The 17,633-nt window shown below is 34.2% G+C and overlaps 1 protein-coding gene across 1 annotated transcript in view; it reads right to left on the bottom strand.

The window, feature by feature from the left end:
* Positions 1–17,633, bottom strand: part of MIB1 (MIB E3 ubiquitin protein ligase 1) — a 169,010-nt gene that overhangs the window by 114,673 nt on the left and 36,704 nt on the right. Inside the window, exons 2-5 of the mRNA XM_001363175.4 lie at positions 15,699–15,870; positions 11,384–11,513; positions 6,091–6,195; positions 2,142–2,208 (exon numbers count right to left, since the gene is read on the bottom strand). Coding sequence (XP_001363212.1) covers positions 2,142–2,208; positions 6,091–6,195; positions 11,384–11,513; positions 15,699–15,870 — 474 coding nt within the window. The remainder of the gene's footprint in view (positions 1–2,141; positions 2,209–6,090; positions 6,196–11,383; positions 11,514–15,698; positions 15,871–17,633) is intronic.

Below are 17,633 nucleotides of genomic sequence, written 5' to 3'. Positions count from 1 at the left end.
AGGATGTAAACCTAGCTTCCAAGTTCAATGTCCTATTCACCCCACCATGCTACCTGCAAAATAACAACTGTACTCTATACAAGAGATGTGTTCCTAGAAAACCAACATAAAAACAGTTCAATTACATAAGAATTGCTTATATCAACAAATTAAAATTGCTTGAGATGATTCCTATTGGATGTCACCACCTTAAGTATTCATGACCACTGGCTCTATTTACCACCTATCTGTAAATTATTTCTTTTCTGTCAGACCTAGGATCTTGGAAGATGTCTTTAACTCCATGCAAGGTAATAAATAAGTGCACATAGTTACTAAATCCTTAAAAAATTAATCCATGAATCTGATAAAATTAGAAAGGCATCAAAAAAGCATCAAATTGAACGGCAAAATCTTTGAATTTAAGGTCCTAATGAGCTAAGATATTTATCAAAATGCTGGATAATGAAAATTGTTGTGGGGCATATCCCAAAGAAAATTATATCATCTAAAACTGTTGTCCATTACAAAAAAAAAAAAACTTGACAGGAACAATCTCTTTTTTTCCTAAGTTATTTGTAATATGGCTCAATCTATAACATCTTGTATTTGTATTTCCAAACACATTTTATTCAAATTATCCTTATGTTACATAACACCATTGGTAGTAGGATTTTGAAGAAATAATTTACAAATAGTTTACTGTATGGGTCCTGCCTAAGTTGTATCTACTGAAGGTGAAATACTGACACTACAAAATATGAGAAAAGTATATTTTAAGAAAAGCTCCAGAGATGAGACTGACCATTGACTATTTATTTAGCTACTTAACATACTGACTTCTCTGTACAGACAACTTTTTGATCATCACAGAATCAAAAAGTCACATAAACTGTATGTAGGGAATATGAAATACCATGGCATTGGTAGCATTTCATTTCTGGGGTGATCTATAAATGGCCTTTGCTAATAAAACAAAGACATTTTTATGAGACACTGTAGAAACCAATTACAGGGACCATTTTCAGTAGTATATAACTGGATATACTTCACAAAAAATAACCTGCAGAAAAATAAGTACACACACATTTCCAATGGCAGTACAGAATAATAAGAATATACTAGGCTTGAGAACCAACATTGGATACCAATACTGACAATGATACCTTGTATCACTAGGGGAAAGTCATTTAACATCTCTAAACCTCAATTTCTTTTTTAAAATGAGGATAAAATCATATGCAATACTTATCTTATAGGTGAACTGAATATGAAAAGAGGTAACATGAAAAGTGCTTTGCAAACCTTAAAACACTATATTAGGGCCAGTTAATATGTTTATCATGTCTATGAAGCCCCAAAGGGTATAAGTTGTATCTCTCTCATTTTCCCCTTTCTATTCTTCCATAGAGGGGAGACCACATTAAAAAGTTTGAGAGCCAAAAAGCCTAGTAAGGATCTCAACCAGGCAGAGAGCATAAACACAACCCCAATATTCCTCTTTGAAAAAACACCTTTTGGAGATAAGTAGCTTCAGAAGGGTGTGAAAGGAAATTCAAAAAGGTACAAGGGAGGAAAGAATTGAGAACAGTTATGAGATTTCAGTAAAGTGTGCAGTCATAGAGGAGAGGATTTTACAACAATGATTTCAAGCAAAGAAATTATAGGCATAAAGGCTAACATGATCTGCAAATTTTGCTCCTAGGCACAATTTGCATCAATAAGCAAATCAGTAAAACCTAAGTCAGTGTCTCTATGACAGATGGTGGTGAAGTGTTAGACAGGATATTAGTTTGAGTTATTTTGTTGCTTTAGGGGCAGAGAGTATAAAATTTTATATGAATATGAGGAAATTCTCATAAAAGTCAAAAATTTTAAGTGGCAGAATAAAGACTTATACTATATGGAATTTTTTAAAAGTTTTTCAGACAATTATTTCTGAAAACATGAGAATTTTTTAAAAGTGAAAAGATTATCCTTTTGGACCAAAATATAATAACCAGGAAAAAATGGCCAACAAGGCATTTTAGGAAATAGTGACAATCAACTTCTAAATGTAATTAACTGCTCTAGTCTAATAAAAATTAAAATATTGAACTAAATCTAATTCATTACAAAAACAGACCAATTATTCAACAAATTGCTCTCATCTGCTAACTTACCTAGCACAGGGCAGTGGTCTCTGTAGAAAGAGCCTCCTTTAGCATCTTGGACACACTTCAAGTCAGACTAAAGGCAAGTAATCAAATGCATATATTAAAGAGTGATTTCAACAATGTCTGAAATTAGAAGAAACGTGAGCACCTCAAAGTTTATATTAAAAAGAATCCAATATAGACTCTATAAACGATCACCCTAATGCAAATAACAATATGGAAATAAGTCTTGATCAATGACACATGTAAAACCAGTGGAATTGCTCGTTGGTTACAGGAGGGGGGTGGGAAGAGGGGAGAGAAAGAACATGAATCATGTAACCATGGAAAAATATTCTAAATTAATTAATCAAATAAAAATTTTTAAAGATAGTAAAAAGAAAAGAAAGAGTCCAAGGGGCAACTAGGTAGCACAACAGGCCTGAGCCAGGCCTGGAGTCAACAGGACCTGGGTTCAAATATGACCACTGAGGCTTTCTAGCTGTGTGGTCCTTAGCAAGTCATTTAACCCTAATTGCCTAGCCCTTACTGCTCTGATGCCTTAGAATCACTATTCTGCCTTAGAATTAGACAGAAGTTAAGAGTTTGTTTGTTTATTTTTTAAAGGAATCCTGGCATAGCTTTGGATTCATAGTGGTCATACTTTAACAAGAGCTTTCAAAATTGCATAGTGTGACTTCTAAAGTGTTTTTCAGCTCTAAATCTATGATCATCTGCCTTTTAAATATTTTTTACTTTCAGTTTCATTAAAAGCCCCAAACCAAGAATTTAAAAACTTGTTAAATTGCCAAAACAATTCCAAATTAACTACTGGATAAAGCTTTAAATAGCTTGTTAAAAAGTATCACAGTAACTTTGTTTTATAAGCACTGTCAAAGTTATATAACATAAGTTTTTAAATTGAGCTGACAGTTACCAGGCTTCGTTCATTATGCCTGATCTTAAAAACTATAACATTATTTAACATTTCAAAAATTCATTTTCACTTAGTTCAGGTAAAGAACTGACTTCTAAGTAATAGCTTCCTGGAAAACGCATTTAACCAGAGATTTTAAAGAAATAAGGTAACAGTAATTGTATTTTCAGCATCAAAAAAATATTTCCAAAACTGTGAGCCAGAAGTGATCATTCTACTGAACATTCATTTTATATGCATTTTGTACACTCATATATACACATACACAAGTATATCTTGCAAGATTTTTTAATTTAAAAAAAAAGGAAAATTACCATAAGTATATAATGATGCCATACATAAAGCTTAATTTTTGAAGTACTAGTACAACCCCACACCCATATATACTATATACATGCACATGACCACACACAAATACATTATCTCATTTCAAATTCAAAAAAACCTAGTGAGGCAGCCACAACAAATATTACCAGGAAATGTCTATTTTAGAGATGTGGAAACCTGGTTTAACAAAATTAACTAACCTGCCTATAGTCATACAACTAGATAATAAAATCACCAGAACCTACAATTTGAAACTTTCTACTTTACTTATCTAGCCTTATGTCACCTATTTTCCCTTGCTGCTTAATAACTTAAGCACTTCAAGATCCAACCAATTTAAGATTTTTAAGTGAATTTAGATTAGCCAAGAAAAAGCAAAACACAGCAATCTTTTTTAAAAATTACAAATTTTTTTCATATTATTGGCTATTTAACTGAATTCTAAAGAGCCAGCAAATAATTTTATTTTCAAAAATATTAAGAAGCCTTGAATTTAAATATATTAGCCTATTGAGGTGGTAAAGAATTTTCAATCTATATGTTAAATTTTACTTCCTATTGCCAATACAACTTCTCCACTCATTCATTTCTTTGGTGCTATCTATTACAGCTTCTAGATCAATGATGGCGAACCTATTGCATGAGTGCTTAAGATGGCACACAGAGCACTCTCTGTGGGCACATGGCCGCCCTCCCCCATCCAGTTCATTACTAGAAAGACAGAGGGTCTCAGGCTGAGCTGCTCCCCTCCCCCTCTCCAACACTCCTGATGACATTTTTTCGCATCCCCCACCTCTCTGCCCAGCAGCCAATGGGAATGCACAGGGAGCAAGGTGGACAGCTCACAGGTAGCAGAGCTGGAGGGGAGCTGAGTGCTCCCGGACATTCCCCTCCCCATCTCTACACTAGCTGAGGACATTCCTCACTTTACCTCCCACCTCTCTGCCTAGTAGCCCAATATGAGTGCTTCTCCCCTCCCCCGTGTGGGGTAAAGGGTACACCCAGCATTGGGGGCATGGCACTTGGGGGGGGGTGCCCCAGCACTCCATCTCTAAAAGGTTCACCATCACTGTTCTATACAAACATGGCACTAGTTTTTCTTCCTTTCACTCTATACATTTTAATAACCAAGAACATCATGAAAGGAAAACTATTAAGAGGAATGAGCTGGGTATACTCCCATGGCTTCCTAAACTTCATTCTGAGTTATCCAACATCTTTCTCAATATAATCATTTCAAATGATCAGTTCAATATTTGCGTAAATAATTATCTTTCACTTCAAAAATAACTTCTAACATAATACATTTGATTTTATATATATATGTATACACACACACACACACACACACACACACACACACACACACCACAGAGTCTCCTAATACTATTGTCTTTAGCATTCATAGTTCAGTTTTATTCACCTCCAGAACAAATTTTGAAATTGAAGTAACCTAAAAGACCTTGTATGAGGTTCCATACAAAACCAATTTAATTAACAATATTAAGCACCTCTAATGTGCAAGAATGAGATACAGAACCAAAAATGGTCACTGACTTACAATCTACTGAAGGATACATAGAAGCAAACAAATAATAAATAACAAGGTAAATTAAGAAGGGCAAGAGTACTAACAGGCTTCTGGTAGAACAGGCTTCCATATCCTAATGTATATATATACAGGATATGGAAACTAGGAATTTTAAAAGGCTAAAGTGAGGAGGAAGTATATTCCAGGCATTAATAAGTGAAGGAATAAAAAAAAGATTCTATTAAACACTTATACTATAGGTCAACCACTGAGGATACAAACACAAAAGTGAGATAATCCCTGTCCTTAAAGAGCTTGCAAAAGGGGCTAGAGAAGGCAGAAAGTTAAGTAGAATAATAGTAAAGAGGAAATGGTAGTAATGTTTTCATTAAAATTTTCAGAGCTAAACATGGTCAGGTAGAGGGAGATGTGAGGAGAACATACATGAAGTAATCCAACCAGAAAACAGCTGAGACAAAAAAGTATGGTCTCAGTGAGTTCAAGGTTAATTGGAGTTCTGATGTCTTTCAATGCTAATTTTATTTATGTTATTTTAGTCATTTTCTAAACTGTCTGCATCTGCTCATTTCAGTTTTTAATCAGTTCATAGGCCCACCAAAATTTCCCTGAATTCTTCATATTCATCATTTCTTATTATGGATTATATGTATTTATATCAATATTGGGCTACTACTTTCAATCATTCAACTAATCAGGCACTGTGATAAGCACTTTGCAGTACTTTGTGATCACAAAAAGTGCTGTTAAAAATATTTTTGTACGTGTGAAGGCAGCAAGGCAGAGAAGTAGAATGCCAAGTACCAACAACTTTAGGCAGGGTCTTACTGAAATATAAAAGAAACCTACTTTAAGCAATGAGCCTTAGAAAAGAATAACTAATTAAAGTAATACCATGTTTACTATCAAAATTTTCAGTTAAAGCCTTTGAGAAAGTTTAAACATCTTCCATTGTAATAACATCTCCTAGAACAGGCTTCCATATCCTAATGTATATGTATAATTAGTATAGCTGAATTCACAATGGACTTCCTACTAGGATGCAAATGGACAGAAGGCTATGACAAAAGGAGGAAAACAAAAGAACATGTTAGGAGCTATTTTTATTTCTCTTCCTTTCCCCAACCCAACATTCTTATCATTTGTATTTGCTTCAAGCTTACCATGCCTTCAAAGCCAACTCTGTAAAGGTTCTTAGCACCATTGTCCCATAGAACATATGCTGCACTGTGTGGGCTGGAGGCACTCCAGTCTTGAATTTCAGTTACCTAATAGATTTTAAGATAAAAAAGAAAAAAATGAAAGGAAAAAATGTTAGTTCTTTTAACAAAGTTTAGCTCTTTTGGCTAAGTAAAATCTTTTAACTGTCGCATCTTCTATGAATGGTTCATTTTGTTCAAAGAGTAATCTTAAAGCTGGAGTTTTGGGGCCCCTATGGACCCTGGTAAAATAATCCTAAAATGTATATAGGGCAAGATTCACTAGGGAAGACTAGCATGTTAATCTCCCAAAGAATCAGAGGGGGCTTGTGTAAATTTATTATAAATTATATCCCTCTTTCCTATTAAAAAAAAAAGACAGTTTTGAACCAGCCTCTCTCTGACTGGGCATGCATATGTATTATGAAAGAACGTCAGAACCCTGACGTCCCAGAAGTCTCTTGTCTCTTGTCTCCCAGTGACTCTGGACCTCTGACCTGGACTGAGGTCAAGTTTGTCTGACCAGGGAGACCCAGAAGGAGTGACATCATAGACATTCTAAGAGAAGGAAATGAGGAAGCACAATCACTTTTTGGGCTTTTTTGGCTCTTGGCAGTTGGTCTAGAGACCTGCCTGGTAGGACAACTTGCATTCAGGCTTTGGCTAGGAAGCGGCATGTGAGCCTTTCAACTTTCCCTGGAATGGCTTCTCTTGACTACATGAGGTGTAACAAACGTAGGTTAGCTAGGCACAGCCAGGTGATTAGATGACTTTCTCTTTCTCCAACTCCAAGCTTTACTACCTAAGAAAAAATTATAAATCAATACAGTCACCAGAGAATTTTAATCCTAACAATCATGATCATAAGACCCAGGCATTGACAGCAAATATAATTTACTACAAAATTATTTATTTTCTTTAGTTGCTGAAAAACATGTATTACTAATGGCATATTATTTTTATTTCTAAATAATACTTTGACTATACTGTTTGATTTCTTTTTTTTTTTTAATTTACCTTCCATCTTGGAACCAATACTGTGTATGAGGAAGAAGAGGTAAGGGCTAGGAAACAGGGGTTAAGTGACTTGCCCAAGGTCACACAACTAGGAAATGTTTAAGGCCACATTAAATCCAAGTTCTCTTGTCTCCAGGTCTGGCTCTTAATCCATTGAGACACCTAGCTGCCCCCTATTGTCTGACTTCTAATAAGGTGGGGTAAAACTCTACTTTTTAAGCCTTTTTTCCTCAAGTCTTCATCCTGTCAAATTTAGGATAGTTTTCACATTCCTATCCCAGAGCAGTTTCTAAAGCTGGGATATTTATGATTGAGAACATAAGCTCTCCTGTCTAGCAAATGAAAATTCGTTTTTGGCCAAAAATATCTAAGGGGCAGCATAGTCATGTCTCTGATTCCCCCAATGAGATGAATAGGGGAAAGTCAAGTCTTGGACAAGCCTAAATTGATTTTCCCATCTAGATCAGCAAAGATACGATAATCCTCTGATCAAGCATCTGATTCTCTCCTTTATCATAAGGAGATCAGGAAAGGACTAGAAAATAGTCCACTTCCTCATTAGGTGTCCACCAATTAGAAATGTCTTCTGCTGTCTAGAAAAGGGCTGAATAACAAACTTCTATAATTGTATTTGATGATTCAAGATGCTAAATGAATTTGTCTTTGATCACCAAGAGATTCTATGAACCAATTAACTTATTGTTTATTGCTATATATAAAATGATTTCTCTGCAAAAACAACTCTGAGGTACCACACAACTCTGAGGTACTACCCCATACCTAGCAGAGTGGCTAATATGAAAGCAAAGGAAAATAATAAATGTTGGAGAGGATGTGGCAAAATTGGGACACTAATACATAGCTGGTGTAGTTGTGAATTGATTCAACCATTCTGGAAGATGATTTGGAGTTATGCCCAAAGGGCTTTAAATGACTGTCTACTCTTTGATCCAGTCATACCACTACTGGGTCTGTACCCCAAAGAAATAATAAGGAAAAATACATGTACAAAAATATTTATAGCCATGATCTTTATGGTGGCAAAAAATGGAATATGAGGAGATGCCCTTCAATTGGGTAATGGCTGAACAAATTGTGGTATCTGATAGTGATGGAATACTATTGTGCTCAAAGGAATAATAAAGTGGAGGAATTCCATGTGAACTAAAATGACCTCCAGGAACTGATGCAGAGTGAAAGGAACAGAACCAGGAGAATGTTGTACACAGAGACTGATACAATTATGGTACAATTGAATATAACAGACTTTTCTACTAATAGCAATGCAATGATCCAGGACAATCCTGAGGGACCTAGGAGAAAGATCCATATCCAAAGAAAGAACTATGGGAGTAGAAACACAGAAGAAAAACATTTCCTTTATCACATAGCTCAATGGGGATATGATCGGGGATGGAGACTCTAAATGATCATCCTAGAGCAAATATTAATAATATGGAAATAAGTCTTAATCAATGATACATGTAAAACCTCCTTGAATTGTTCATTGGCTACAGGAGGGGGAGGGAAAGAATATGAATCATGTAACCATGGAAAAATATTCTAAATTAATTAAATAAATTTAAAACTAAAAACAAATAAATAAATTGATTTCTCTTACCCAGAACCTAGTCTCTTGGAATTTTTACTCATCATTGTTTTACTAATTTTAACATTTTAAGCATGGCAGAAAATGTTATAGAAGATCTTTTTCCCCCCACATCATATACTTTTGATGTAAATATAGCACTGTTAATAATGAGGCAGTACAAAAAATAATTATCTCAGCTAAAGCTACAATTTATGCCAGTAACAAATTTGTAAAGAACCAAGTTGGCCCATTTTTGCCTTTTCAGCTAGAAATTATTAAAGCTTCCTCAACTGTCCAGACTCACCAATCTATCTGCTATTCTGAGCACATAACACTCTATCTTCTCAACTCTATGCCTTTACAATGGCTGTCCTCCATGCCTGGAATGTTCTCCCAATTCACCTCTGCTTCTCAGAATTCCAAATGTTCTTGAAGATTCTGGTCAATTACCATGTTCTAAAAAAGACCTTTCTTTCCTGATTACCCTTTCCTGATCACCTTTAGATGCTAGTACCTTCTCCTCTAATGTTGCCTTTCAACTACCCTATACATATCCATTTATAGACATGTCATCTAAAAGGCTATCACTTGGAAGAGGGATTAAATTTTTTCTGACTCCAAAGACCAAAACTAGGAGGAATAAGTATAAGTTTGCAAAGAAACAAACTTGGGCTAGATATAAGAAAAACTGTAACAATTAAACCTATTCAAATATATAATGCTATTTTTTAAATATCAAATTATGATCCAAAAAGATTGCATTAAATATTTCTATTCTTCTCCATGTTTGTGATGTTTTTAATGTTCTAGTGCCGTGATGGTGAAGCTATGGCACATGTGCCAAAAAAGGCATGCAAAGCCCTCTCTATGGGCAAGCCAGGAGTTTCCCTGTACCTGAGAACATTTCTCACTTGACCCACCCCTCTGCCTAGAAGCCACCTCCCTTCCCTGTCTGGGGTAAGGCACTGGGGGGGTGGGGAGTGCAGAGATAATAATTATTTTATTTCCTCCTATAACTTAACTTTTCTTTCAAGAATTTGGCCTCTTGCTATGCCATTTGGCATGTGTGTGTTCAGTATTCATATTCATTATGTATGGTGCATTTTAGTAAAATATAGTTTCCTCAAATATTTCTTTTAATTAGGTCTATTTTTGCTTCTGCTTTGTCTTAAATCATTATTGCTATCCCTACTTTTTTAACTTCAGCTAAAGCAGAATAGTCTGTAATTTATTTGTATGTATCCTTCTGTGTGTGTCTCTCTATGTGTCTCTTGTGGTTTCTCATCTATTCTGTTATTCCTTTCTTTTTATGGGTAAGTTTATCCCATTTATATTCAGTTGTATTGTTATATACTTTTCTCTATCCTATTCTATTCATTCTATTTTTTAAACCTATAGTGAGTGGAGAAAATTGCTTGTAGGGTGAGACCAAGGCGCACCTCTCCCTCTCCCTTCCTCTCTTTCTCTCACAGAACCTGAAGGGCGATGGGGAGCTTCAATCCGTCAAATGGCAAATAGGGTTATAAGCTAAACAACTCTTTACCTCTTTCCTACATTTCCCTCACTTTATTATCACTATTTAGATGTAATAAAAGTACTAGCAACCTCATAATTTAATTTTAACAATTACAACTTTGCCATCTTGACTCTGCCCCACATTTGAATTCTCACTAATATTTTTAAAGCATTTTACTCAAAGCAAAAAAGGATATGTTGTATCATGTATTTCTATATTATATCCTAACATTATTTTGAAACTATCACAAAATTATAGTACTGCTATGTCACGATGAACCAAAATATTCTTATGAAACCTAAAGTATAGCTATTTTCTATACCCAAAACAATCTCAATACATTAGAAAATTAAAAAAAAAACACTTACAAATCAGGAAACAAAGAGCTGCTTATTGAACAATGTACTTTAAATATACAAAAGTAAAAATTGGCAGCTAGGTAGCTCAGTAGATTGAGAGCCAGGCCTAGAGTCAAGGAGGTCCTAGGGTCAAATCTGTCCTCAAACACTTCCTAGATGTGTGACCCTGGGCAAGTCACTTAACCCCCCATTGCCCAGCCCTTACCACTCTTCTGCCTTGGAACCAACACACTGTATTAATTCCAAGATGGAAGGTAAGGGTTTAAAAAAAAAAGTAAAAATTTACTTTAAATTACTTCAAGAATTAAAAGTAGATATCTCTATGATAACATTATAAATTTACTCTATATTTCAATACATTAAGAAATAAAAGTTAAACAACTCTAATTTTAGAAAGTGTTATTGGGAAAATTGCCAAAGAATCTTGGATCTATCTCACTGCTAATAACTGCCCTCAAAATTAACTTATATTTACTTTATATTTCCACATACCCATATGGCATAAGGGCACTTGTTAAAACAAATAGGTAAATTCAGCAGATTAGCTGACAAAAAAAAAGATTACCTAACAAAGAAGGAGGTTCTAAGGGAATAAGACATGGAACAGGCAAATTTGGAAGAATCTAGAATGGGATCAACAATCATCACCTGCTTTTGTACAGCCCATGAAATACAAGATCCTTTAAGAGCTGAAATAACAAAACTACGAAGTATTCCAAAAGAAATATTCAAAATTTTTTCAAAAGCAAAATGTTTTCAAAAAGAATTCCTTACCTTCCCTCTTCTTCCATTTCCACCATCTTGATCCTCCCATTGCCAATCCACCCCACGAACCACTCTGGCACCTGCAAAGATTCCTCTAGCTGTAATTTTCTTTGATTTCCGACGAGATTCTAAAAGTACCCTAAAGGTAAAAATATTTATGTAGATTTGGTTGATTTGGTAAGATAATATTCAACTGGTTCTTAAAAACAATATCAACAAAAAACTTTAAATGTAAAGATGTTAAAGATAAAAACTTATATACCTAAGATCTGAAGGTTTCCCCTAATTTGGATTTTTTGTTTTTTTGCCCACAGAATACAGATATCTTTTATCACCAAAAGTACTCTGTAATTCAAGATTGAATTCTAGATCAGAAACCATTCAAAATTTAAACTGTAGCCAAACAAGCTAAGTTTGGGGGCTATGTTCTTTCTTAATACACACTATAAAAATATTTTCACAGCAACACAAATGTAAATTTTCATGGAGAGCCAGTCAAAGACACAACTAAGATGAGACAACCAGAGTATTGGTCTATAGGGTTGTAAATTAACAGTGCTACCATTAAAGCACACACTCTTCTAAGGATAAAGCTTGCTAGAAAGGCAGAAGTCAAGTTCTGATAGGGTCAAGGAATGGTCAACAAGCCAGTTACAGGATGACAAAATACGAATACACATGGAAGTCAGTCTCTCCTTGGGAGAAATTTGACAGACTCCAAAATTCCTTTAGCAAAGGAGGAAATAATAGGCTGAACTCTAGACTAGTCTAGGTTTGGAAAGAAACTGAGAAAACAGACCAAGGTGGTTGTACAATATGTTGTCTATAGGTTTACATAAAGAAATATACATGAGGATCCCGGTTTCAGGCAGGTGGCAAGTCAAAACAACATTTTATCAGACTTAGTAGTTATCTGCAAGGGAAGACTCTGGGCACCATCTGCACTGACAGGGATGGGGAAGATGCATTTCAGGCAGGGCAAGAAATGTCAAGAGACCAGAGACAATGCTCTGAAATGGTTCAGAGACCAAAAAAGGTGGGGAGGCACAAGGAGAGGTTGTCCCAGGTCCCTTCTAGGTCTAAAAGTTGATGAGTCTACCAAATTTGGAGTTCAGTTGCCCTCTTGTTTTTCCAGTCTTTTTCAGTTGTGTCATACTCTTCATAATCCCATTTTAGGGTTTCCTTGGCAAAGACAATGGAGTGATTTGCCATTTCCTTTTCCAGCTCATTTTACAAATAAAGGAAATTGAAGCAAAGAGGCTTAATAAAGGTCAGGGTCACACAGTATATATCTGAAGTTAGATTTGAACTCAGAAAATTAGTCTTCCTGACTCTTGGTGGCACTCTATCCACTATGAAACCTAGCTGTTCAATCTCAATTTTATTAAAAACTGAGGCCTCCTCTCTAAATTAAGTTTCCTTCATGGTAAAGTGAAGGCACTGGACTAAATGATTTATTAGGGTACCTTGCACTCTAATGCAATAATTTGAGGGTTTGAAAGGTATTGTCATTAAACCCTATTTCAATCCCTGTCCCCAAAAGAAAAACATCTGTTGGCTATGAAGGCTTTTTTTCTTCCCTTTCTAATCTTCAGTAAGCAAGTTTCTAGGATGTGAAATGTGAAATGTGACTTTAGAGCCCAATTATCAAGAATAATTAATTAAAATTGTAAGTTATAAAATGGTTCATTTCCTGAGTAGGGGTACAACCTTCTGAGCAACCGTTCCCAGTATCTCTGGTTCTCTCTCATAGCAAGGTTTTGAACAATGATACACGTAAAAACCACAGGAACTGCTTGTCAGTTCTGGGAGGGGGAGGGAAGAGAAGAGGGAAAGAACATGAATCACGCAACCATGGAAAAATATTCTAAATTAATTAATCAATTAAAAAATAAATTAATTAATTAAATTATGTAAATAAATTAAATTTTTAAAAAGATATGGGTAGTGATAAATCTTACCCAAATAAGTTTTTGTACTCCATAAAAATTAAAATAGACCAAACAAAAACCAGTAAGTAACTCCATGAGATAAAAAAAATCTTAAAACAAACTCTAAAGATTGAAAAAAAATACAAATAAGTACAAAAAATATGGGGAAAAAAACACCTCATTTGTAAAAAAGGAAAAGGACAAATAATTTAAGTCATTGGCCTTTTCATCTCACTGGAAACGAGATTCTACCCCTGATTCCATTCAGTTCTTACAGGTGAAGCTTTTGCCTTTTCTTTCTACAAACTGAATCTCCATGTAACTATCAATTCCTGTACTCTCTTCCATATGCTCCCTCATGGGAAAATCTTGGAATATAATATTCCAGAAGGGAAAATATGCAGGCTTGAGACCAAGTTTTCCTGAAAGTTTAAGTATAATGAAGTGAGGTCTTTAATGGAATAGCAGAGTTTCACATATCCAAACGAAAAGACCATAGCTGAGTACAAACTTTGAAATGCAAACATAACAGAGTCAATTTATTTGAGCAAGTGGAGGGGGCTATATGATGGTGAAGTACCAATATTCTGATGGAAAGACAAATAAAAAGTATCTCTTCAGAACCTCAATGTCTTGAAAGGGCACGGTTAAAAGAGTTAAATAAGATGAATACTAGACCCAAGTTAGGCTGATTCTATTGTGAAAATTTGAAAGGAGAGTAAAAAGAATACATCAGTATAGAAAGTAGAGCTAAAAGGAGGTAGAGGAAATGGGTTCAAATCAAGAACACTTGTGATACCCAGTGTCGGCTATGGGATAGGTGGGGTGGTTGGAGGGGAGAAAATGATCTTTGTCTCCAATGAATAATGCTCGGAAATGTCCAAATAAAATAATGTTTAAAAAAATAAAAAATAAAAGGAGGTAGAATTTACTATTTCTCAAAATTGAAAAAAAGAATATATGAATATGAAGGCATCTGGGGAGCAGACAAATGATCCTCACACTTTTATGAACCAAATAAAGGAGAACTGAACACACATACACATACACATGCACATGCACACAGTTTGGCACAGAAATACATCAAATTTAACAGAGAAACAAGGGAGAGTAGGTTTAAGAAGGAGGATACTAATTAAGGGAAAACTATAAGCAAAAACAAACTTGAGCTTTGAGGATGGCCCCTAAATGGAGGATTTTTAGGAGGGAAAAAGAAAAAGCAATGGACTAGAAACTAAAGAGGTATGCATCAATGGGGATGGCTGAAAAAATTAAATTATGATTGTAATGTAGTATTACTGAACCTTAAGAAATTAAATTACTTCAAAAAATCTCTGGCAAACATAGCAACCAAATGCAGAGCAGAGTAAGAAGAACAAAAAAAAACAATTTATGAGATAACATTTTAGAGATAAACAACATTGAAAGACTTAAGGAGCACTGATCAAAAATTGGGCAAAAAGGGAAGCTAGTTATAGTAATGCCAAAAAAGGAAAAGAAAAGAAAGCTAAAACATTTTTAAAGGCAAAGAAGAAAAGGAAGTTCACAAGGAAGCAGAGACAAAGATAACTTTGAAAAGGGTAAGTTAAAGTCATGTACATTTTTTTAAAAAGTAAGCTGTATAGAATAGACATTTATGGTTTAATATGTGGTCCTTTTAAATGTTCTTTATCTAAGGAAATACATACTTTGGGGGGTGTTAGGTTTGGAATAAAAATACATTTAAAAAAATTTACATATGACACATAACCAGGAAGAATAGCCATCAAAATACATTAATCAAGTCAGGACCCAAAAATATCTTCCCAATAACATTAGACCAAATCTATTAAGAAGAAATAAGAAATGAAAAATGTAATCACACATTTGGTTTCAAAACTGAAATTCACAAATCTAAGAGAAGGTGGCCATGGCTAGTCACACTTCAGCAAAAGAGATAAGAGATACAATTGCCAGCAAACTAAGAACAAGCAAACAATGTATTAGGATAGCTAAAAGCTAACGAAATTGTAGGTTTGATTAAAAACAATTACAGTGTTCAAGATTAGAGAATAAAAAATGTCCCAATAATTAAAGTTGTCCAAATATGGAATGGCCTGTTTTGGATATGGGTAGTAGGTTCTCCATCACTTAGTCTATTAGCAAAGGTTGGATAACAATTTGTCAGGTATATAAGAAAATAGATTCTTATTTGAGATATCATTTGGACCTAGATGACCTCTGAGGCTTAATAATTTTCTCTCTCCTACTTCTGACAAACCTTGTTCAAAATTATGCTAGAAATTATTAAGAGTCAGAGCTCAAAGGTTTTTTATCTCATTTACAATATAAGACTGAATAAATTTTAAATATACGAGGAACTTGTATTTGTATAATTAAGATTTACTCCTTACCTTTCACTTCCTGGTGTGGTAATTCTGTAAAAACGATGCCTTAAGTGATGTTTGTCTCCATGATAACAGACTGTGCACAAGTCATAATTTGTACACTCAGCACATTTCCATCGGATACCAATAATTGGCTGTTGTCGACAAGTATCACACATGGTTCCATCATGCTTGATGCCTATTTTTAAAAAGACATACATTTTCTAAAGTTTTGCAATATATTTTAATTACTTAATAAATAAAAGCTAATGAAAATTAGTAAAACAAAAGTTATTTAAAGAATTTCTAACAAAAGATACAAGGAAACAAGTGTTTACAACAGAATCTTTAAAGCTTTAAGTTAAGGGGATAATAAATTTCCATTAGTTTAAATAATACAAATCACAATGTTGTTTTTCTTTTCAATTCATTAATTAAAAGGAGATGCTACTATTGATCACTTTTTTCCTCCCTGACAAAAAACTGACCTCATGTTGTAATTTTAGTTAGAGAAATTAAGGAAGACAAAAAAACCACAATTTAATAAAAACCACAATTTTCTGTATTTCTACATTTAAATACTAGGAAGCTTTCATAACTTTAACTGGTCGTCAATTATGATAAATGACAAATCAAAACAAGGAGAATTTTTCTCTTCATCATAAAACAAAAATAAGTAACATTTCTCCCAAGTCTGTTTTCTCCAAAGAAAAGAAAAAAAAAGTGGTAGTACATTCAAATGGCCAGGAAGAGATAGAAGGTGAAATTCCATTTGAAATAACTACAGAATGTATAAAAAATACTTGGGAATCTACCTGCCAAGATACATATAGAAATTAAATGAGAAGTACAAAAAAAAAAAGCACCTTAAAGAAATACAAACCTAAATAAATATTAATTTTCTTAAATTTCAAAAAGAAACATATCTCAACAGTCAAACTTGACTTAGAAAACCCCAAAGTAATATTATATATATTATACTGCATTTTTATCCAGTTTAAAATTTCCCAATTTTTTTTAATCTTAACTTTCATCCTGGAATCAATATTATGTATTGGTTCTAAGGCAGAAGAGTGGTAAGGGCTAGACAATGGGGGTCAAGTGAGTTGCCCAGAGTCACACAGCTGGGAAGTGTCTGAGGCCAAATTTGAACCCAGGACTTCCTGGCTCTCAATCTACTGAGCCACCCAACTGCCCCTTCCCAATTACATTTTAATCTGGTTCATTTCCTATCTACAGGCTACCTCTGATCAAAACAATTTGATACGAGTAAAAAAATATTGAGAGGGTCAATCAGTGGAACATATTAAATAAACTATAAAGATGCAAATGAACACAATAGCACAGTGTTCAAGGACACCATTTACTTGGATAACAACTCAATATTAGACACAAACTACTATGAGAAATGGAAATCAGTCTGGTAGATGGCAGTCATGAAACCAGCATTTTACATAGTATACCAAATTTAACTCCAAATAGATACATGATATACACAAAGAATGATATGAAAGAAAAAAAAAGTACCTTTCAGATCTATGGATAAGAGAAGAGTTCATCACCAAACAAGGGGGAAAAAAGGATCACAAAAGATAAAATAGGCAATTTTGATTCCATAAAATTAAAAATTGATGTTACAAACAAAACTAATGCAATTAAAATTGGAAGAGAAGTAAGTTGTTAACTAAGAATACCTTAGCAGCAAATTCTCTAATAAGAACTCAATAGAAAAATGGTAGAAGAGTATCAATGGGCAGTTTTGAAAGGAAGAAACCCTATCAATAACCAAACAGAAAAATGAACCTATCACTAATAATTAAATCAGGTGGTAAAGATGACAAAAAAAGAAAGGTATATGATGTGGAACCTTGGGAAAAGGGGCACACCAACACATTATTGGTAGACCTATGATTTAGCCATTCTAAAAAGTAATTTTAACTACATTCTATCCAATACCTGCCC

The sequence above is a fragment of the Monodelphis domestica genome, chromosome 3 (genome assembly GCF_027887165.1).
Source record: "Monodelphis domestica isolate mMonDom1 chromosome 3, mMonDom1.pri, whole genome shotgun sequence".
NCBI lineage: Eukaryota > Metazoa > Chordata > Mammalia > Didelphimorphia > Didelphidae > Monodelphis > Monodelphis domestica.
This window is presented reverse-complemented; position numbering and strand designations above follow the sequence as displayed.